Source organism: Crinia signifera, chromosome 19, assembly GCF_055691185.1.
Source record: "Crinia signifera chromosome 19, ASM5569118v1, whole genome shotgun sequence".
NCBI lineage: Eukaryota > Metazoa > Chordata > Amphibia > Anura > Myobatrachidae > Crinia > Crinia signifera.
Window position 1 is genome coordinate 10,292,939 of NC_139226.1, and position 18,679 is coordinate 10,311,617.

The following is an 18,679-nucleotide window of genomic DNA, read 5'->3' on the forward strand; positions in this document are numbered from 1 at the left end:
TTCCAAAAGTGACGAATGAAACATTGACTAAAAATAAGACTAAAATAAAAAGTGTGATCCACTGAATAATGTTGACTAAAACCAAAATACAAAAATGTGAATATAAATCAACTAAAATTTGAAGAAAATTTTAAATCTTATCAAAATTAACACTGTTTCCCAATTCTCTTTCAAACCCGAAAAAAAGTCTTGCAATGACAAAGAATGCACAGAACCAAGGTGATCTGAGACCAAAAGACGAATGCTATCTTCAATAAATGGACATTGGTTGCCTTCCTACACATTTTATTGTTTAGATTCAACATTGTTGGCAATAATGCAGATTTAACACGATAACAGGTTGAACTCGATGGACTAATGTCTGTTTTCAACTTTAATTACTATGTTACTATGTTACTATGTAACATATTTAAAATGACAAAAAAAGTAATACCTTTGTTGCATTTCAGATCCCTGCAAATCCAAAAACTGCCGTTTGAAGGAACAATGCCAGATCAAGGGTAACACTGCGGTTTGTGTGCCAGAATACTCAAGCACTTGTTGGGCATGGGGTGACCCCCATATGCAGACCCTGGATGGGTATGACTATGACTTCCAAGGCACATGCACCTACATTTTGGCTAAGTACACAGGAAAAGATCCCACCCTGGAACCGTTCCAGATTACCATAAAAAATAATAACAGAGGAAACCCAGCGGTGTCATACGTCAGGACCATGGAAATTAAAATGTTTTCTACCACAATCACCATTAATGTTGGAGAATTTACTCAAATACAAGTAAGTTGCTCTAACTTGATGCATGTAAGTGACCCATTAATATAAATGTATATGATACCTATGAGGAATTCTATTAAAGATGATGTGCTGCTGGGCATCACCACAATTCATAGCTGCACACATATCTGCCATATACAGTAGGTACAACATTGCAAGTTTTCTCTTACAACTTTTTGAGGTACAAGGGAAAAATTGTGATGTCGATGGATGTAATGTGCCATTCTGGAACAACAAATAACATCTATAGTGTTAAATTTAATTGCCCCTTAAATTGCCATTAGCAAGACTTCTTTGTATTTTTGTGCATAGTTTGGGCTGGGATTAGAACCCAGTAATGCTATTCTGAGAGGGTATGGGAGATGTAACTAGAAGTAGAGATTTGCCAGTATTACAGTAGTTACCTCTGATTATACAGTAACTTCTTGAAAGTAAGAAACTAAAAAAAATGTAGAGATGACCGAGAAGTGTGAGAAGCAATGTAGAATCAAGAGTCAAAAAAAGTATTCATAGAGAATGCACAAAGCACAATATAATTATTGCAAATCCTAGTATTCAAGCACTGTATAGAACTCATGTTATTCTCATTTCTGACCTTGAAGACATTTCCAGGTCTGCATCTGAGGGTTGGTCCAACAACTAAGACTTAGGTAGAGGCACTGAAAACCAAGAAATAAAGCACAGTATAAACACATATTTTCTACTGAGATAAACAAAAAACTGAGAGTGTTCACTTTGACTCATCTAGTATTACCCCAGATTATGTTTTGGAGGCACTGCTGAGACCCAGATGACTCTTGCTCTCCAATTTTGCAACCTCTCCTGTATTGGCATTCCCCTTGACTACAGTTTATGTAATACATAATTACACTATGTTCCTAACGTTATTGAAGGGACCTCCCCTCATGGCTAAAACACCGATTTACATTTATACATAAACAAACAATATTTTATAAAGCTTTGCAACCATCATATGGGGGAAATTTACTAAGATCTGAGTTGTATTTCATGAGATGTTGCTATGGGCAACCATTCTAGAAGAAAATGGATAGTATCTGATCAGTTGACCATAGCAACATTCCATCTAAACTAGAACTACCATCTTAGTAAATGTACCCCATATTATTTTTACATTATAGGGAATCACCACTCTAAAATGGGGTAACACTAAAACTGTATTTGTTTCTGTTTGCATAGGTCAATGGCGAGTTAACAAATCTTCCAGTCAGTCTAGCCGGTGGGAAACTGAAAGTGAGTCAAAGTGGTTTTACAGCCACTGTGGAGGCTGAAGGCGGTTTGGTAGCCACTTTTGATTGGAATTGGTTCAGCACTGTAACCGTACCCAGCAGCTACTATAACTCACTGTCTGGCCTGTGTGGTAATTTCAACCAAGATCCTAATGATGATCAGAAAGAACCTAATGGAAATCTGGTGAACTCTACTTTAGCCTGGGCAAGATCATGGAAATTGGATGACCGAGATCCATTCTGTTTTGACATTTGCCCCGGAGATTGTCCGACCTGTGATGAACAAAAGAAGATTCAGTATAAGGGTGACAACAGCTGTGGCCTCATCTTGAAAAAAGATGGCCCGTTTAGGGAATGTGTCCCAAAAGTCAGTCCCAACAAGTTCTTTGACTCCTGTCTCTTTGATGTCTGTATGAATGATGGTGCTAAACTCATACTTTGCCAATCACTTGAGACATACGCAAGCACATGCTTAGGAAAAGGAGTTAAACTTTATGACTGGAGGACACCTTCTGGCTGCCGTGAGTCCAATATTTTATTTACTCTACACACAGTATAATTATAGCACAGCAGGAACATAGCCATGTAAAATGTTCCCGACCTTTTAAAAGACATGATCACAGAAATTGATTTCAACCTGTATGGTTTCCAATGTAAACAATTGTTATAGAACTCATCCATTTATATGACACACATGTAAGTTTCCAATAACACACCAATAACAATTTGTAAAATTATGTTGGAGGACCTTCTATAAGTATCATATAAGGGGATGATTATATATATAATAAAGTAATAGAACCAACAATAAGATAAGTTATTTACATAAACCAGTTAGGTGTCTAAAGTCTTTGTATTTATTTCAGCCAAAATTTGTGAAGATAAGAACAGTCACTATAATGCATGTGGAAATGCCTGTCCAGCCTGCTGCTCTGACAGAGATGCCCCAGCCAAATGCAAAAAGCCCTGTGTGGAGACGTGTGAGTGCAATGGCAACATGGTCCTCAGTGGTGGCAAGTGTGTTCCCACCTCAAGTTGTGGTTGTCAATACAATGGACGGTATTATGAGCCTGACCAGTCCTTTTACAATGAGAAGTGTACTACGCTCTGCAAATGTGACCCACATATGGGAATTGTGGTTTGTCAACAAATCAAATGCAAAGACAGTGAGACGTGCATGGTGGTCAATGGGATCAGAGGGTGCTACCCTACTTATTATTCCACATGCATCGCCTCTGGGGATAATTACAAGACCTTTGATAATAAGAGGTTCCCATATGTGGGGACCTGTATCTACCAGATGGTGAACACTATACCAAATAACTCATCTCTGACACCCTTCGCAATCAACATACAGAATGACCAGCGGGGAAACCATGCCGTACCCTCAACCAAAGATGTGATGTTGAAAGTGTACAACCAAACAATAACCATAAGCAGAGACTTCCCCCAACAGATCAAGGTACATAAATACTGTGGAAATGTCTTTGTTGTGTGACATACAGAAAATATATTGTATTTTAGGACCATTTTTAAGCTCTAAGGATGAGTTTGATGTATAACTGATTATTGTTTGCTATTATCACGATACTATGGAAAATCGTGCCACTTCCTTCATCTCAGAACATGTTACAAAAATACTCTGCTTGATTTGTGTTTCAAAGTACAGTATTCTATACTTCTATATAGAACCATGTACCTCTCCTATTTGGTCCACTCTACAGTATCCATCCCATAGCCCTCTATACAGGTTTTGTCATCTAATGAATTCCCTATGCAACAGTTGGAGATGAGTCAGAGGCTTGGATCTATCCAGAAAGAGTGCCACAGCAGGGAGTTAAAACCATTGATTAAAAAACTGGATAAAGTTTTAAATAATGTTTAGCAAATTTATTTATACAGTATTGAAACCCTATGCTTATATTGAAAAATACTGTACTAGTTAGCGGTAATAGTGCATTTTCTTATTGGTTATTGTTTTGTAACTATTTCAGAAATTAACACACAACTTTACCTACATTAGTAATATACACTTCTTCTTTCCAGGTTGATGATGTATTGACAAACTTGCCTTTTTATCATGAGGCAAAAAAGATTGCCGTTTTCCTGTCAGGAAATAATGTGATTCTCAAGGCAGATTTTGGTCTATCAGTGAGTTTTGATGGAAGGAACTATGTACGAGTGGTAATGCCAAGTACTTACAAGGGACACGTCAATGGTTTGTGTGGCAACAATAATGGAAATCCCTCTGATGACTTCACCATGGGTGGAGGAGTAACAGCTAAAACTCCAGAAGAATTTGGAGACCACTGGAAGGTGGGAGGGGCAGAGGGATGCGTGAATAAATGTTCTGACTGTAGAAAGTGCACCGAAAAAGAAATGGAGCCTTACAAAAAGGAGCAATATTGTGGACTTCTCTCCAAACCTGATGGTCCATTCAGCAAATGCTATGCTTCCATTGACCCAACGCCGTACTTTGACAAATGTGTATCTGACGCCTGTTCATCCAAGGGCCACCAGTCTGTTTTCTGTGCCAGCATTGATTCCTATGTCTCTGAATGCCAAAGAAACGGCTCTGTGATCAAACAATGGAGAACACAATCTTTCTGTGGTAAGATGCTTTATATTATTAGATTAGGTACTTGTTTCCTAGCACGGCGCCCGTCGGGGTTGATCGCATGCCTTAAGTTAAGGTACTTAAGGCATGAGATCGACGCGATCGACGCAATTTTTTGTCAATTAGCAGATTGAATTGCCGGCATTGAGAAAATCACGTTGATCGCGTCCATCGCATCCCATTATAATGGCATGCGATGCGACCGACGTGATCAACGCGATTTTCCCTAGAGATCAATGTTAAATGAGTTTTTAAAGTTAAAGTCGCGTTGATCGCGTCGATCGCATGCCATTATAATGGCATGCGATGCGATCGACGCGATCAACGCGATTTTGCATAGGGAACAATGTAAAAATAGCTTATGTGCCCTTTTTTGATTCAATATGGCCCCTCATGGGTGTTAATGGTCCCCCATTGTTAACGCCACCCCACTATTGACGCCAACCCGAAGCGCGGCGAGCGCAGTTAATCAGGATAATTATAATGGACTCTGCAATCTAGATAAAAATCGAGATACTTTGCTTACCTTTTGGCCAAAGAATAATGGCCCACCAACCAGCGTACAGCGAACCTAATTTCTGATGGGTCCCTAACACTAAGGCTCAATTCTTGAGTGCGGGATCCCACCAAGCCAGCAGAGGCCAGTTACTCCAAGGCATCACAGCTACCCCAAGGCTTCACACTAGTGAGAGGTTAGAGTGCCAGTGAGTATTAAATAAGAAAAAAAAAATAAGCAATGTGTTAAGGAGTGTTACATAAGTGAGAAGCATAAATTAGTATACAATAATTGGTACAAATAATTGTTACATTGGTATAAGTAATATGGGCAAAAAAAAAGTGCCAAATTGATCGTGGCAAAGTTATGTCCCAGAGAAGCCAGGCCACCTCACCTCAGGGGGGCTGCACCCCAAACTTATTCTGATAAGTTGTGCAGGATAAATCTATTCAGGCCTTACCATTGAGACGCCTTTTACAATATGTAGTCTGCGAGTGCTAATGACCCAGTTTAATCAAAATCACCTTTGAACAGTGCACTGAATGGTGAGGTCACAATGCAGCAAACATCACCTACCATTTCAGAGGAGTCAACATTTTGGTGCCACCACCTGGAAGGTGGCAACCCTGGTGAGGCTGGTACTCCCATACGATGCTTCTGGGATAACCTAACAGTGGGGAAAAGGGGGTAACAGGTACTCACACTTAGGATATTTGTTCTGAATGTCCATGCAGCACTGCAAAATACAACCTAGCTAAATGGGGTTACACATGTGCAGTAACACTCCGGCAGCCATTTTGGTGAAGGATGTCCTTCACCTACAGGACATACTGTAAGAGACAGAGATGAGTGCACAGCTCTCCAACATATTTATGGTCAAAAAATGAATACAATTTGTTATTGCTCACTTATAAGAGTCTATGATAAATCCATATTCAATATTATTGTTTTGTGCTCACAGAAAAGGTCTGCCCCATCAAAAACCACTATGAACTCCATGGTGATGGATGTCCGGCTACCTGTTATGGTCGCACAACACCACAAACCTGTGCCAAATCCCACACTGAAGGGTGCTACTGTGATAATGGCTTCATTCTCAGTGGTCAGGACTGCGTGCCTCTTTCCGAATGTGGCTGTGTTTATGACAATGCCTATTACAAGTTGGGGCAGGAATTCTACACCAACAACCTGTGTCGGATGAAATGTACATGCGGACACAATGGCATCACCACCTGCAAGAGCAGTCCGTGTGGCACACATGAAGAATGCAAAGTGGTAGAAGGTGTCCTAGGCTGCCATGCCAAAGAGTTTTCCCAATGTGTAGCATGGGATGACCACCACATCACCTCATTTGATAATGTATACTATGACCTACAGAGCTCCTGTCCTTCTACCCTTGTTAAGGTTAAGGGACACTATGGAAATTATCTAGTGACAGCAAATAAAATACCAAATGAAAAATCTGCTGTCACCAAATCAGTCGTCGTCACCATTGGAGACCATGTCATACACTTGGAGAGAGGGAAAACCTGGAGCGTACTGGTGAGTTGTTGGCCAGCCTTTATATTTGTCTATAACAATGATTCTCAAACTCGGTTCTTAGGACCCAACACAGGTAACATTTTCCAGGTGCACAGTGTGCCACCAACTGTCAGATTTTATTTAAAAAAAAAAGATGGCATGGAAAACATGAACTGTGTGGGGTCCTGAGGACTGAATTTGAAAAACAGACATTGGTAAATATAGAATAATGGGGCTGATTGATCAACAGGTTTTACCATGTGGAACAAGTTTTAAAACTCGATGTTTGTGATAAATGGTGCTACAGCCAATTAGCTCCAAACTGTCATGTGTTTGAAAAAAGACAGTTAGGGGCTATTGGTCATGAGCACCAATTATCAAAATCTTGTTGCGTATGATACAATTCATTGATAAATCAGACCCAAAGATTACTACAAGAAAAATGACATATTTTGTATTACTTTACTCAGATAATTTAAATAAAGTAAATAAACATATACCTGTAGTACAGTACATTGTAAATTGTAACATGATACATAAAAGCATAGCAGTAATACTGTAAATACAATCATTTTGTCACCATTAGTCTATTTTCTCAGGGCTACTTATGGGCACACATTTACTGTACGTATCAGTGGTGCTCTGCCATATGTTTCAGTATACATTTATATAGAAGTGTACTTAGCATATGCTTTTCTTGTTATATGTAGAAATAAATTATATCTAGAAAATAATTTGTACAATATGGGTGGTTCTAGAAATCCTTGGAATCTTAAGTCAAGGTTTGATTAGAAAAACAATAGCTGTGATCAGTCATTTATCTTCCATTAAATATCTGAGATTTAGGTCTCCAGGCTGTGGGCATCATTGGCGCAGTGACCTGCCACTTTTATTTCAGGAAGTTACAAATAACATTGGGTTGAATTTCTTAGAATTATCTATAACTATCATTGATTATTATGTTAGTTAGGGTGATGTACTGTATAATAGGTTTTCTGATTTTGTTTTTTTCCAATCTCAGGTGAACGAAGAAAGATACAACCTTCCATATCAGTCCCAAGGTCATCAATTTTGGATAAACGAAGAAGGGAATAATGTTATCATTCAGGCTAAGGATGGTTTTAGGGTGATGTATGACCGGCAGTACGGTGTCTCAGTCTGGGTACCCAGCTCATACGCTGGAACCACTGAAGGGCTCTGTGGAAATTACAATAAGGACAAGAAAGATGACTTCCGACTTCCTAATGGCACCATTGTCACCGACCCGGCGGTATTTGCTGGCTCCTGGGCAGTAGCTGGTTCGAGCTGCCAAAGATGTGCTGGAGATGAGTGTCCAACCTGTGACAAAGCTGCATCTGCTGAGGCTATATCATCTACCAAATGTGGAATGATAAAAGACCCACGGGGTCCATTCAAGGACTGCCATGCCCTGGTGCCTCCAGAGGCATATGCCAATAGCTGCGTGTCTGATGTTTGTGGTGGAAGTGATGGGCATGGCACTCTGTGTGCCAGCCTACAGGCTTATACTGCATTGTGTCAAGAGAAAGGAGTCAAGATTGGATCCTGGAGAGATATCGCCAAGTGCCGTAAGATATTCATTTACAGTTATGGTTTATGAGAATTGCAAATTATCCAAACAATTTGGATGCTTCAACTTGATTCTTATAGACTTTCACATGATGTGTATGATGTGTATCCAACATATTTCACACAACATTACGGGGCTTACATTTAAATCATTTACAATGTCTAATCAGGTTTTGAAATGATTGCCGCTTTAAAAATAAGGGCATTTTCGGTCGGCAACCCTGACTTCCAGCAATGTCAGACCCTATTACATATACACCATAGGGTGGCATGTATAAAAAGTTGTTGTCATTACTCTGAAAACCACAAGAGATCTAGATTCCCATATGTATTTAAAAGGTGTCTAACACATATCAGAGATTTCGGCTTCACTCCTCAGACATAGCAGTCTTCGTAGGGTCCTCTGTCCCTGCCATGTCCCCACATGCAGCAGGCACCAAAAAGCATTATAGTCCATAGATTGTTGCTCAGAACAAGAGAAGGCAATGGTAACAATTATCTGGAGAGGGATCTGAATGACCTCACTCCATTCCTTGTGGCTTTATTTAATTTGACTACTGGTCAATAAACCTGGAAGCCTATGCGTTGCAAGGACAGCTCTGTAACAGTGACCATGGGCTGCATTCTGAGTCGGGAACCATGCACTGACACAAATAGCAAGTCACAATCCTCACTTTATGTTTCCCTGCAGCACTGGCGTGTCAGGCCCACAGTCATTACTCGCTGTGTACACGGACCTGTCAGGAAACCTGTAACGGTCTCGTCGCACCGAGCTCTTGCAGCAGCAGATGTTTTGAAGGCTGTGAGTGTGACACTGGTTACATATACGATGGGGACAAGTGTGTAACAATGGATAAATGTGGATGTGATTATAATGGGAGGTACTTAATGGTAAGTTCATAAATGTAATAATATGTATCACTTGATGACAATTACATGCATTATACACAGTTATTTTAGCATCCCTATTAGATTTTGTTTTGTGTTTTGTTTATGAATCATAAATCCATTAATTCTACGTTTATAAGTCATTTATTGAGTCTTTTATTTTGTGATCCTTTTATATGTAGAATATTTCTAAATCATGTTTTAATCCGAAATTGAGGGCATTACTGTATTAACTTCCTTTTTAATAATTAACTGTGAGCTTCAGTATATAACATGCATTGTGGGTTATCCAATGGTAAAATCCAACTTATGGTACAACTGTCATCTGATTCTACTAGAAACACTAAAGGCAGTTTACAACCAAGTGCAACTTCATGGGTTACTGCTGTCTTGCTGTTTGCTGTAGTGGTGAACGGCAGATGAGTGAACCGTGTGTTGGCTGTGTGGTTGGATAAACAAATAGAGTTCACTTCTGCTGTCTGCTTATCAATCCAGCCCTTGTGTATATCTGTTTATATTTAATATAGTTATTTGTGAACCTAATAGTAATTAGTGCTGTAAAGCTTATACAACAATGGTATTATGCATTTAAAACGTGTTGGTCATATTTTGCAGAATAATGAATCTGTGCTGAGTGCTGACTGCAGTCAGGAGTGCACTTGTGGTCCTGGCCCCAGGGTGAGCTGCCGTAACACCAGATGTGCCCAGGACGAGAGATGCCAGCTTCAGGATGGTGTGAGGATGTGCATCAACAAGAGTGAGTACAGAAAATTGGGTTGACAATGGTAATACATATGTGCCTTCATACACCTATCCTTTAATTGTGCCAAGTACATCTAGCACATTACAGACTTCGCAACTAAGCTGTGTAACTACCTTAAACCCAATGGTAGATTTATTTTGTGGGGGCCGAGCAAACCAAGCACTTCAGCCACAAAATTGAAACAGTCTGTCAGAGGAGTCTATATGATTCTAAGACAATTTTACAGTTCAATCTCTGAAGGTGTAATACTGTAGGTGAAACCATATCACTATGGGTTATGCTTGTTGTAATGGTGAAAACTTTCCCGTCGTATACAAATGTGTATTATTGCACATGTAAAAAACTTAATAGGGATGAGCAGAGATGATCTGAGTGTGGCTCTGAATCAACCTGCTGCTGGCTCCATACCCCTAATGTCAACCAATAGACAAATGTTATCTGCATTAAATATACATTGGTTGCTCTTACAGTATATGCATCTTATAGTGAAGATAATGTACAAGATTGTTGCCAATAATGCGGATTTAGCACAAGATAGCAGATTTATATGGGCAAAATAAAAAGTGAAAATAATTTTGTCCAATTTTAGATCCCTGCAAATATAAAAACTGCCGTTTGAAGGAACAATGCCAGATCCAGGGTAGCACTGCGGTTTGTGTGCCAGAATACTCAAGTACCTGTTGGGCATGGGGTGATCCCCATTTCCACACCCTGGATGGGCATGACTATGACTTCCAAGGCACTTGCACATACATTCTGGCTAAGTACACGGGCAAGGATCCCACCCTGGAACCGTTCCAGATTACCATACAAAATGATGACAGAGGAAATGAGGCTGTGTCATGCATCAGGACCATGGAAATTAAAATGTTTTCTACCACAATCACCATTAATGTTGGAGAATTCACTCAAATACAAGTAAGTTGCTCTCATTTATTACATGCAAGTGAACCATAAATATAAGGGCGGAAAACATTAATTAGATTGACGAAATGCAGGTATTGCTGCAATTCCCATCTGTGCACATGTTGGCCATACACAGTAGGGACAAGATAGCAAGTTTTCCCATGCAACTTTTATGGGATGTGAGGAAAAATATGTGATGCTGACAGTTGAATTGGTCTGTTCTGGCACAGAAAATCTCTTCTATAGCACCAAATTGAATTCCCTCTTAAAATTGTTACATCTTTTTGTTGGACTTAACCAAGAGTTACAAATAAGTGTAGTAAAGGCTAAACTAAATATCCTTAAATCCACAATTTTATTGTACAAGTAGCCATAAAAAGCCATCCACATTGTTTCAGTGTTCTGAATACAAAACCGTACATGAGTAGACAAATCACCAAGAAGATGGAAATTACATCTGTGGTGCCAGGATCACTATTCAAGTTGGAGAAAATTTAATTGTACAAGGTTTTATTTTACTACCTAAACTGTGAAGCTCAAATGATCTAGATTCAATGAACCAAACATCAGTTGAGTTTAAGGAAGATTTAGCTGTTATTACGGGTGAATTTGTCTTTTGGTGATTTTTTTTCCGAAAACGGCCAAAATCCATATTTTTTAGAAAATCGCACATTTTATAGGATGCGATTTGCGGGGAAAAAAGTTACGTTTTTTGCCACAAATTTGCACATTCTGACCTGGCGATTTTAAATAACACATTAATTCGCATCTAGATGTTTTCCCATTATAAAGTATACTATTCGCAAATTTAATGGGATGCAATTTTCTGAAACCAGCCCCGGAATCTTGTCCCCGTATTTCTGAAACCAGCCCTGGAATCTTGTCCCTGTATTTCTGAAACCAGCCACGGAATCTTGTCCCCGTATTTCTGAAACCAGCCCTGGAATCTTGAAACAGACCTGGTACCAAAAATATGGGGGACAAAAAAAACATCACAGGGTTCCAACATCCCACGATGTCATGCCACAGACTCTTTTTACATAAGGTCTCTCCGCCGTGGCATGCTCACCGTAGCTGGTCATCCCTGGATGGGGTACCAGGGGGAGCGGGGACCCCCCCAATAAAGTTTTCCCCCTACAGGCTTCATCCATCCAAGGCTGAATCCTGGGGCTGTCCCCAGCATCCATGGGCGGTGGACGCCGGGGTGATACGTTTTAAAGTGTAAAAAAAAACACATTTGCTTTTTACAAGTGAACAACAAGTCCCAACAGGTCTCCCCCGCATGCTAGGATTTGGCGAACCACAAGTCCCAGTATGCGGGGCATTAATGGGCCCCCTTGGACATGTGGTCCACCTGTAAAAAGAATGTTAAAAAAACACAGACACAGAGAAAAGTAAAACTTTATTTTACACATACTCTTTATAGATTTTAGGTTACCATCATTCTAACAGGTTGTTACACTATGCTGTAAATATTGTGTTTTAAATTGTATTTGTTTCTGATTATTTGCACAGGTCAATGGCGAGTTAACAAATCTGCCAGTCAGCCTAGCTGGTGGGAAACTGAAAGTGAGTCAAAGTGGTTTTACAGCCACTGTGGAGGCTGAAGGTGGTTTAGTAGCCACTTTTGATTGGAATTGGTTCAGCACTGTAACCGTACCCAGCAGCTACTATAACTCACTGTCTGGTCTATGTGGCAACTTCAACCAAGATCCTAATGATGATCAGAAAGAACCTAATGGAAATCTAGTGAACTCTACTTTAGCCTGGGCAAGATCATGGAAAGTGTACAATGGAGATCCATTCTGTTTTGACGTTTGCCCCGGAAAATGTCCGACCTGTGAAGAAAAGAAGAAGATTCAATACAGGGGTGACAACAGCTGTGGCCTCATCTGGAAAAAAGATGGCCCGTTTAGGGAATGTGTCCCAAAAGTCAGTCCCAACAAGTTCTTCGACTCCTGTCTCTTTGATGTCTGTATGAATGATGGCGCTAAACTCATTCTTTGCCAATCACTTGAGACATACGCAAGCACATGCTTAGGAAAAGGAGTTAAACTTTATGACTGGAGGACACCTTCTGGCTGCCGTGAGTCTAATATTTTATTTACTGTACACACAGTGTTGTTATAGCACAGCAGGAACTTAGCCATGTCAAATGTTCCAGACCTTTTGAAAGAAGTTATCATTGTAACAGGAATTGATTTCCACCAGTGTGTAGTTTCCAATTGCTATAGATCACATCCATTTATGTGACATACATGCAACTTTCCAGTAACACACAATAACAGTTTTAAAACAGTGATTGTTGATTATATAATTGATAAGAGCTATCCACAAATGTGTAATATGAGCGTAGGAAAGACTAGTTTCATAATGTGAAATTAATAAAACCAACAGTAAGATGAGTTATTTGCACAGACCGATCAGGTGTATATAGTCTCCGAGATGTGTTTGATTAACAGAATCTCTTCTTTGTATTTATTTCAGCCAAGGTATGCGAGGATAAGAACAGCCACTATAACGCCTGTGGAAATGCCTGTCCTGCATACTGCTCTGACAGAGATGCCCCAGCCAAATGCAAAAAGCCCTGTGTGGAGACGTGTGAGTGCAATGGCAACATGGTCCTCAGTGGTGGCAAGTGTGTTCCCATCTCAAATTGCGGCTGTCAATATAATGGGCGGTATTATGAGCCTGACCAGACCTTTTACAATGAGAAGTGTACTAAGATCTGCAAATGTGACCCACATCTTGGAACTGTGGTTTGCCAACAAGCCAAATGCAAAGACAGTGAGATGTGCATGGTGGTCAATGGGGTCCGAGGGTGTCATCCTACTGAGTATTCCACTTGCATCGCCTCTGGAGATAATTACAAGACCTTTGATAATAAGAGGTTCCCATATATGGGGACCTGTATCTACCAGATGGTGAACACCATACCAAATAACTCATCTCTGACGCCCTTCACAATCAACATACAGAATGACCAGCGGGGAAACCATGCCGTATCCTCAACCAAAGATGTGATGTTGAAAGTGTACAACCAAACAATAACCATAAGCAGAGACTTCCCCCAGCAGATCAAGGTACAGAAATACTCTGGAAATTACCTTGTTATGTGACATTAGAGGAAATGTGTCAAACGTTCGCGAGATATAAAGTGAAATAGTTATTTGCCCAATCAATCATTTTATTTATCTAGTAGAATCTATAATATGTCAGTATCTGATTGGTTGCTATGGTCACCGTATCCGCAGTGTTTCTCTCAAAGAGTTAATAAGTCATTATATAATAAGATCTTGACATACTGTATGTACTGTAGCATATGAACATACATGATGAAATTACCAATAAATGTGTTAGCTTTAATATGTCAAGAATATACTGTAACACCAGCTTATTGGAAATGGTTGGGTCCCTTTGCACCCACTCTTCCTATAACTACAGTAGACACAAACTTAGAACTAATTGGCATTTTGCTTTTTTTGCCACTGGCACAAAACTTGCCACAATCATGTCATTTCCTTCATCTCAGAACCTGTTACATGTACTAAGCTCTGTATAGAGTGGAGTAAGCCAGTGCAAAAGGTCAACCAATCAGCTGCTCTATATCATTTTAAAGTATGCGAATTATAATTGTTACTTTATTGTTGATTGGTGTCCATGGTACCTGTCCACTAGATCACTTCTCTGCTCTTCACTATCCCATGATCCCCTACATGATATTGGAAAATGCATTTTGTTTCACTGTACAGTATTCTATATTTCGATATACAATAGATCTAAGCCCAGGACATTACCCATTTTTCCATCAATAGTTTTTGTTATATTTGTGTTCCATTGGTCATGGAAAAGGGGGATAGATAAAACAGAGAGGAAAAGGGAATAAGGAGTCACCTGGCACAGTCACAGAAAATATTTAAAAAGCAAACCAAGTAATTGTCCACATAATTAAAGCGAATAAGACAATTCAAAAATATATACGGTGAAACCAATGAGATTAATAGCAACTTGACCTCTAATAACAAATCAATAATCAGTTTCAAGCATGGTCCTGACACCCTCTCCCAAAGATAAGTACTCGTACCAACTGAACTACTTAATTAAAGAGCATTTTGCTGTAAACTCATATGGTAAACCCTGAGTTCCGTCCCAAAGGCATGGTGAACTTGACAAATAATTTTGAATAGAGATGGAGGGGATTTTTCAAGTTTAGGGTTATTGGAGCCCTAGTGGCTAGGGAAATCTGGTCTAGTACATAGTAATCGGCATGGAAAAATATGAAAAAGAGCTTTAGAAGGAGATTCTGGGATTCTCGTATTTGTCCCACTACACCTGCACCATTCCATAATCTCACTCTAAAAGGTTTGGTCATCTAATGCCTCAGCTATAGCATGCAACAGTTGAGATGAGAGTTAGGAGATTATTCTGGTTCACACACAGTGCTGTGAATTTTGCAATGTTGTGTGCGATTTTAACAATGCCCAACGCTCATCCAGACACCTGTCCACCTCTCTCTCATCGTGTTCCCCGCATGACTGCAAATGGATGTTTTGTATAAACATCCATTCGCAGCCTTGGGTGCATGGACCAAAGCCTTGGATGGTCGCCTACCATCAAATCATTTGGTGCGTACAGGCAAAACTAAGGCCCTCTCTGGTGCCTTAGCTTTGTGTGTTCCCTGTACAGGAACAAGGTGGGCAGCTGACATCCGGTGATGTCATCTGCCTGGCCCGGTCATTGCTTTTTTATTCATGGGAACAATCATAATTTTCATGGGAACACCCATAAAACACTGGGAATTCCCATGGGGGCGTCCCCTAGCCGCAGCCCCACGCCCACCACCCACTGATGGGTGCTAATGGGATGGCAAACTAGGAGATCGCAATGCCAGCTTACACTCAACATACAGTTTGCACATTCGCAGAAATTTGCATGCGCACAGCGAAAACAGACTAAAAAAAAACCTCACTGCTATAGCTGAGATACATCCCAAAATTCCTGGAAACAACCTTGATAAAACACAATAGTGGGCTACAATGCATTTTCTGATTGTTAGTTGTTTTGTCACTATTTAATTAGACCAATACAAATGAGCGCTCAACATTTTGGCTATATTAATAATATACATTTCTTCTTACCAGGTTGATGAGGTTTTGACAAACTTGCCCTATTATCATGAGCTAACAAGGATCATAGTTTACCAGTCAGGAAATAATGTGATTATCAAGACAGATTTTGGTCTATCAATGAGTTTTGAAGGAAGGAACTATGTACGAGTGGTAATGCCAAGTACTTACAAGGGACATGTCAATGGTTTGTGTGGCAACAATAATGGAAATCCCTCTGATGACTTCACCATGGGCGGTGGAGTAACAGCCAAAACTCCAGATGAATTTGGAGACCACTGGAAGGTGGGAGGGGCAGAGGGATGCGTGGATAAATGTTCCGACTGTAGAAAGTGCACCGAAAAAGAAATGGAGCCTTACAAAAAGGAGCAATATTGTGGACTTCTCTCCAAACCTGATGGTCCATTCAGTAAATGCTATGCTTCCATTGACCCAACTCCGTACTTTGACAAATGTGTATCTGATGCCTGTTCATCCAAGGGCCACCAGTCTGTTGTCTGTGCCAGCATTGATTCCTATGTCTCTGAATGCCAAAGAAACGGCTCTGTGATCAAACAATGGAGGACACCATCTTTCTGTGGTAAGATTCTTTGTATTATTAGTCATTAATGGGCCAGTTCTTTAATGACTAATGTTTTCTCCTCATAGTGCAGACAAAAACAATTTGCTTACTGTAAATATGAAACTATATGATCTTTTTTATTCATAAAGTATGTCCTATTGGAGTACAACTTAAAAGTTTAATAATAGGCACCAGGAGAATTAGAAAATGGACTTTAGGCCAAAGCAGTGATTCTTAAGCAGAATTGCAGGTGTATTGTTTGTAGGACCACCCAACAGTGGTATACAACAGGTAACGTTTTCATACTGAGGATCTAGGTGTTGAAAGTCAATGCAGCACTGTAATACAACAACACTAATATGGAAGCGGGTGCATATTCGTAGTGACTTTTCAGCAGCGATTTTGGTAAAAAAGTCCTGGCTGATTCAAATAAACAAGATATACGGTACTGTACGAGACAGCACAGGAGCACATGGCTCTAATACATTTATGGTAAAAATCATATAATTTATTGTTTGCTCATTTATAAGAAACTATGATAAATCCATCGACAATATTCTCTTTTTGTGTTCACAGAAAAGGTCTGCCCCATCCACAGCCACTATGAACTCCTTGGCCATGGATGCCCGGCTACCTGTTTTGGTCGCACCGCTCCAAAAACCTGTGCCAAATCCCAAACTGAAGGGTGCTACTGTGATAATGGCTTCATCCTCAGTGGTCAGGACTGCATGCCTCTTTCCGAATGTGGCTGTGTTCATGACAATGCATATTACAAGTTGGGGCAGGAATTCTACACCGACAACCTATGCCGGATGAAATGTACATGCGGGCACAACGGCATCACCACCTGCAAGAGCAGTCCGTGTGGCACACATGAAGAATGCAAAGTGGTAGATGGTGTCCTGGGCTGCCATGCCAAAGAGTTTGCTCAATGTGTAGAATGGGATGACCACCACATCACCTCATTTGATAATGTATACTATGACCTACAGAGCTCCTGTCCTTCTACCCTTGTTAAGGTTAAGGGCCACTATGGAAATTATCTGGTGACAGCAAATAAAATACCGAATGGAAATTCTGATGTCACCAAATCAGTTGTTGTCACCATTGGAGACCATGTCATACACTTGCAGAGAGGGAGAACTTGGAGCATACTGGTAAGTGATTGGCCAGCCTATATAATGCTCCATAGATGTTTAAAAGGTGCATCAAAATCCATCCAAAATTAAGGTCTAATTCTGACTTGATCGCTGGGCTGCTTATTTTTGAGCAGCCCAGGTGAAATCAGGTATATCAGGTAATCTGCAATCAGGAATACGCCGCCTCACCAAAGAGAAGTCCCACCCTGTGCAGTGCTGCAAATTGCTTAGTGCGACTTACGAAAATATTGTCAGAGCTGACGTCACACAACTTCCTATAAAACACCAGGGCACGCCGGCATTTTCTATGATGCTCCCAGAAAACAGAAAGTTACAACCCCCAAACAACGGCATCTTTTCAATCAACTTGTGTATGGCCAGCGATAAAAAAAAATGGCAGGATATTTTCGCAGGATGAACTCTCGCAGGCATAAAACCAGGCCTGCTAGTTCTGAATTAGGCCCTTAGACTGAGACTTTATTGTATATTATGTAAAGACAACACCTTGCTAAATCTAGAATAATCATTACTGATATAACTAAGGAAAATACTTTTTTTACTTCACTTGTTTCATTTAAATAAATGAACATACATTGCTAAATATTGCAGGAGGTATATATGTAAAGAAGCAAATGCTTAATAAAGGCAATGATTTTTGTCAGTATGGCTCCCTTATCTCATGTTTGCTGATGCCCCTTTCAGACCGCACTCTTTACCCATACTTGCCTACTTTTGAAAACTAGTTTGAGGGAGATTATTGTTGGAAATAGAATTTTACACAGTGCCCCATTGAGGGGGTGTGTCATGTGCCACCCAAAGGGCGTGATTGTGAAAAGAGGTTGTGAACGTGGCACCTAGAAGCGTGGGTGTGTACTGCTACATCTGAGAGGAATCTTGTAAAATGATTTGTATTCAAATGTAGATGAGCCCCAAAGCAGTTAGTAAGAGCAACTATACTTGGTAAAGTGCTGGGAAATGGTGCTGGTGATTCAATGTAAATGTATCTGTCTCTTATTCCTGTTTTCCCCAAAAATGTGAGAGTGTAATGTGGA

At 40.1% G+C, this 18,679-nt stretch overlaps 1 protein-coding gene across 1 annotated transcript in view; it reads left to right on the forward strand.

Annotated features, from left to right (window-relative positions):
• Positions 1-18,679, forward strand: part of LOC146042446 (IgGFc-binding protein-like) — a 110,024-nt gene that overhangs the window by 64,879 nt on the left and 26,466 nt on the right. Inside the window, exons 12-22 of the mRNA XM_083162437.1 lie at positions 450-778; positions 1,973-2,543; positions 2,889-3,484; positions 4,069-4,633; positions 6,097-6,677; positions 7,678-8,242; positions 10,484-10,812; positions 12,316-12,886; positions 13,288-13,883; positions 15,942-16,506; positions 17,065-17,645. Of these exons, the coding sequence (XP_083018563.1) occupies positions 450-778; positions 1,973-2,543; positions 2,889-3,484; positions 4,069-4,633; positions 6,097-6,677; positions 7,678-8,242; positions 10,484-10,812; positions 12,316-12,886; positions 13,288-13,883; positions 15,942-16,506; positions 17,065-17,645 (5,849 nt within the window). The remainder of the gene's footprint in view (positions 1-449; positions 779-1,972; positions 2,544-2,888; positions 3,485-4,068; positions 4,634-6,096; positions 6,678-7,677; positions 8,243-10,483; positions 10,813-12,315; positions 12,887-13,287; positions 13,884-15,941; positions 16,507-17,064; positions 17,646-18,679) is intronic.